The following is a 5,423-nucleotide window of genomic DNA, read 5'->3' on the forward strand; positions in this document are numbered from 1 at the left end:
TAATTCATTTTATGATTTTCACCTATTGCCTCCTTTTCAGTGTATACTTTGCATACATGTGCAACCATCCGTCCAGATACCGCCATAGCCAACTTTTCAGCTCAAGAACAGAATATATAACTCACCCAAGAAATTAGAAATTGACTCGCGAGATCATATGAACACGCTTACTATGCACTTCCTAATCCCAATAAAATGACCTTCATGCGATAAGATAAATCATTCAGGAAACACCAACACAATAAATCTTCTGCCACACAACGCAACAAAATAATGGTTTCAGGAGATGCATCAATAGCATGAGTAGACGAGTACATGAGCGGCACCACCACTAAAAAAATCAATTCATATAAGTCTGGCATTATAAAAGTCAGGCATTATAAAAATAAAATTCACTTCTTCGGAACATTGTTTTCATTCCAAATCTCGTTAAACGGCTTCCACCTCTTGTTGGATGTCTTGGATGGAGCACCTTTCGGTTTAATTATTTTTGGATTCCGGACATTTCCTGGACATGTTTGGCTTGACCCTGAAAAATATGCTGGAAGAGGGCCCAGTGATGCCGCCTCATTTTCCCCACCATCTTCGCCGCCTTCAGCTATAATACCCTTGAGAAAATCCACCACCTTCTGTGACGTCTCCTGGCTGTTTGAAGCTTTGAATAAATACAGACTACAAATGTTCCGGAGTTCATGGTAACGATCCATCCGCTCAGACCATTCATGCATATTACCATTCCTCTCTGAGTCAAATGCGGACTTGCCTACCATCGTCCATCTTGTTGAGACACAACACCTAGGAATGCTGACTAAGCCAAGGTATTTTAGAACAGAAAAAATGTGAGCGCATGGGATCTCCTCCGATTCCATCTTCAGACAACGGCAATTCAAGCTCTGAAGCAACGGGCCTGCCATGACAAACCTCACATCATACGTCACATGCCTACTCTCTTTGCGAGCTACTGTATATAGAACAAAGGCATCATTCTTGGTCACTTCTGCTACTTCCCATTTTGACAACTGCATGATTTGATGTTTTACCTTCTTGAACATCACTGGAGTATAAATGAGAGCAGCACTTCTCTCAAGTGGATCAGCTGTTAATTCAGTAAAAGGCACTGTCAGTGAAGCTGTAGCATCCAACTCGGCCTCATTCTTGCGGATACGCGATAAACAGTGATCTGAATGCTCTAGCAAATCAACAAGTGACATTCTCCTATCCAGATTCTTATGAAGCCTAGAGTTTAGGCTTTCGCTACACTGATTGCTCTGCATGCCAAGGAAATATCTACCTTTCGTATAGGCCCTAGACCACTTCTTCCTCAGCTCGTACATCGTCATAATCCAAGCATCTTTTTCAGAGATATCATAATCCACCATAAACTCAACCCAACGTCTCTCAAACTCATCGACATCCCAGATGTGATAAACAAATTTCCTAAAATCCTTGAGCTTTTGCTTCCATAGGTGTCGTATCATGTTTTGCTCAATGTGCCAGCTGCACAACCGGTGATCTGTATTGGGAAAAACCGCCGCTATTGCCTTCGCCATTGCATGGTCACCATCTGTGATAACTGATCTAGGATGTTTCTGCTGCGTTGACTCCAAAAATGCTTCAAGCAACCACACAAAAGATGCCTCGGTCTCAGCTGAGACAATACCGAAGCCAAACACGGTCGTGCTGCGATGGTGATTCACTCCTATGAAGGGGACAAACGGCAGGTTGTATTTGTTCACACGGTAAGTGCTATCAAAGATCACAGACGCCACCAAAGGCATCGTAGTCAATCCGAGACTGTGCGTCTGCCCAAAAGATGTTCAGCAGATGCCCTTCACTATCAGTTGTGTACTTGTAAAAAAATTTGCCATCCATGTCCTTTCGGGCTGCCATATAACGGAGCACAAATTCGGCATCACGGCCTTCTATCCTTTCCTTCTTGTACTTGGCAACAAAATTATACAGGTCCCGAGGTATAAAGCCTACCTTGCTGAAACCACCACTATCCTTCTCCATTACTTCCATTATTTGATGTGTTCGAAGGCTACCAATTCCATACTCAATGACATCAGCCTTTTGCACGTCACTCAGCCCACGATGTGACCTTATGTAAGTTGTCTGCTCAGGCTTAGCGAGTAGATGGTTATGTTCATCCACAAAATCTTTTACAAACCATTCACCATTATCCATACGAAGCTCGATCTCCATCCGAGCGCCACATCCACAACGTGACAGCGGCCTAGGAGTTCGCACCCGTTTAGTCTTCTCAAAGTGCTTCCTCGCCCGATATCCTTCTTTAGAGCAGACATAGAGGCGCCGAAAAGCTATGTTCGTGTCCGATTTCCTAGTCAGTTCTTCCTTTCTAACACCAAAACCCTTTGACCGAGCATATGCATTATAGTAATTGTAACCTTCTTCCTCGCTGCCAAAAATTTGACTGACTACCGTGTCATATTCTGCAATGTCCTCCAGGGTGGCACTCCCATATTCCATGTCAAACACTGCAATTAATAAAGAATCAAATCTCACTTATTTGAATTCCACTTGTGAAACTGAAACTCGTTTCAGTATGAAGAATAAGATAGCCTTAGTATGTCGTGCTAAAAGTATGAACAATAAGATCAAAATGCATCAGTAACAATGCTTGCGTATATAATCAAACAGAACATTACATATACTCCAGTATGTCATTGAACAACATTTCTTTTGAGACAAATGACCCACTGGTAAACACCATGTACCAGATGACAATGCATTCCGTAAGAACATTTCTTTTGACGAGCATGCACTGCAGGATCTAATTAACTCTGATTTTCCCCATCATGCAAGATCTAATTAACTGTGATTTTTTCCATCCTGCAGCACTACTCAACATGATTTGTCCATGAACTGAAGACATGCCAATTCTACTTTAGTGTTCACAAGAGTAATCCTTACCACGTCCAGATACAGGGACGCGCCGCAGAGGTCCACGACGGCGAGCGTGGATATACAAGGGCGGAAGCAGCTTCGTCGACTAGGGTGGCGCGGCCGCAGGAGCAGGGCTGTGCGTGGGAGAGTGGCAGCAACTGCCGGCGGCGCCCACGGCGGGGAGAAGGAGGCGAGCGGCGGCGACTGGCGGGGTGGCGGCGGCCGCGCGAGCAGGGCTATGCGTGGGAGAGTGGCAGCGACTGCCGGCGGCGCCCACGGCAGGGAGAAGGAGGCGAGCAGCGGCGACTGGTGGCGCCGGCAGGGCGGCGACTGGCGGCGGCGGCAGGGAGAAGGAGGCGAATGACTGGGTGTGCCGTGTGCGTACAAAATGGGCTGAAACCTAGGCCCGTGGCAAAAATAAAACATGTCGCCCTTAATTTTGATGCCTATCCTACCCTCAAGAATTCAATGGTCAGATTTGGTTATACTGGTCCATCCTGCTTCAGCGGTATAGGGTACCGTAAAAAAGCGAGATATACGACTTCCACATTTGCTTCACGAGCTCGCAAAAGTTTGTATAAATCGTGGTATACTGAAGACATGCGCACACTTTGTTAACTTGGAAATAAACAATAACCATATACCTATCTATAATGCATTCAAAACAATCTTATAGAATTCACTATGAATGCAAAGTTAACTTATATCTGTGTTTCCTTACTTCGTTGATTATACGTAACACGTTAAACAACAATACCTTACTACCTCCTACTTGTCTGTAAATTCAAACTGCATTATCTCTTTAACATTGTTCGTAATGTTCTATACATCCTCCTTCCCACTTACTACTAGTGTGCCGGAGTACCACTTGTCGTTACTCTCTTAAAGTTCTGACAAGTACTTATTAATAGCAGATTTGTGTACGACACGTGGAAGAAAATAATAATGGCAGATAATGAGATTTGTTGCTAGCACCGTAACAATTTGCTTACCGAAAAAGGGTTGCCCCCCGCTTTATATTATAAAGCAAATATCATCACATACATCCAAGCGAACCTATACAAACACACCCACGATGGCACACAACACACACCCAAAGCAAGATACAAATGTGCCGGACACCGACACACCGCTCGGACGACAACCAAGCAAACTAGAGATGAACCAAGAAGAACTACTTGGAGCCACCGAGGAGGGGTGAGACGGACAATGGCGGAGCAAAGGACTCCAGGACGATGCCTCCCAGAAGGGTACGACCACGGATAGCCGCCACCATCCGATCCGAAGATCAAGTTTTCACCCGGAGCCACATGGAGGAGTGGGAGCACCACGACAGAGCCTTTAGGAAGGATACGACGTCCGTGGCCGCCACCGCCGCTGGCCAGTACGAGGTCTGGGCAAGTGATGGACCCCGACGATCACACTTCTCCGACACCCCCGCTCCACCCACCACCCGCAACCAAGCCCCTCACGAAGCCATGGCTGCCCGCCCGCACCTGAGATGCAAGTTCCGCCCTCGAACTCCACGCCTCCCGCCACCAGGGCCGCCGCCCAACATCCAGGCACCCCCAAGACCATCCAAAGAGGCCAGCTTTGTACTAGAGGGACACCCCTGACCGATGTCCCGCGGCAGACGACCCGCCTTGAGCATCGCCGCCCATCCCTCCAGCCAACCTCCCCACTGGACACACCCCTGTGCCGCCCCATCTCAGCAGCCGTCACAGAACAGCGCAAAGCCACCGTCGCAGACCCGGCCATCGGCGAGGAGGACCCCCAAGGACCGCCGCTGACCACCAAGAAAACTCACTGGGGAGCCCATCTGCTCTGCCACCGTCGTCAAGCCGGCGGGACGCCTGGATCCCGACCAGCATGCCCACCAGCTACCGATGTTGCGCCTCCACCACCACCAGCCGCGGCCACGGTAGGAGCGGACGCCCGCAGCCCGCGTTGCCCTCGGCCCGTGTCGCCTGGGCCCAGATCTGGCCGTCCGTCGCCGCCGGAGTCCACCGCGCACCACTGCTGCTGCGTCCTCTTCACGCCGCCACCCACAACCCGCGTCTCCGTCGTCGTGTGCTACCGCCGTGCCGCCACACCCCGAGCCAATGTCGCGCCGCCGCCCGACCCTCAGGCCCGCGCCCGCCGGGCTGAGTGGGGGAAGGAAAGTGCCCCGCCGCCGCCAGCACTGGCCGGGCTTTTCCTGCCAGTCCGTCGAGGCGGCGGCGAGGTGAGGGAGGTAGGAGGAGGAGGGGGAGCTCGAGGCGGCGCTAGGGTTTCCATGAGGATGAGTCTATAGGTTACTCATTTACCATGTAGTATGTTGTACAATATGTCCAATTAATCTGTATTACGACTCAAAAACAATAATATGTATTAGCTAAAAAAAGGAGAAAAATACCCTTTTGAAATTTTCCGGAGGGTATGGTGTACCGAAGCAAAACTCACTCCAGCTCTTCCTTCCGTCCATATCTTAATTCTACAACCATAGCACTATCTTAACACGCTCCAGTTTTTTTGTA

At 48.8% G+C, this 5,423-nt stretch overlaps 1 protein-coding gene across 1 annotated transcript; it reads right to left on the reverse strand.

Annotated features, from left to right (window-relative positions):
* Positions 1-392: 392 nt before the first annotated feature.
* On the reverse strand, positions 393-1,349 carry LOC147961125 (protein FAR1-RELATED SEQUENCE 9-like). Its single transcript, XM_087533685.1, has one exon. It carries the CDS (start codon positions 1,338-1,340, stop codon positions 393-395), a length of 948 nt encoding a protein of 315 aa, XP_087389811.1. The 5' UTR covers positions 1,341-1,349.
* Positions 1,350-5,423: the final 4,074 nt, after the last annotated feature.

This window comes from Triticum urartu, chromosome 7A, assembly GCF_056163025.1.
Source record: "Triticum urartu cultivar PI428250 chromosome 7A, HENAU_Tu73, whole genome shotgun sequence".
Taxonomy (NCBI): domain Eukaryota; kingdom Viridiplantae; phylum Streptophyta; class Magnoliopsida; order Poales; family Poaceae; genus Triticum; species Triticum urartu.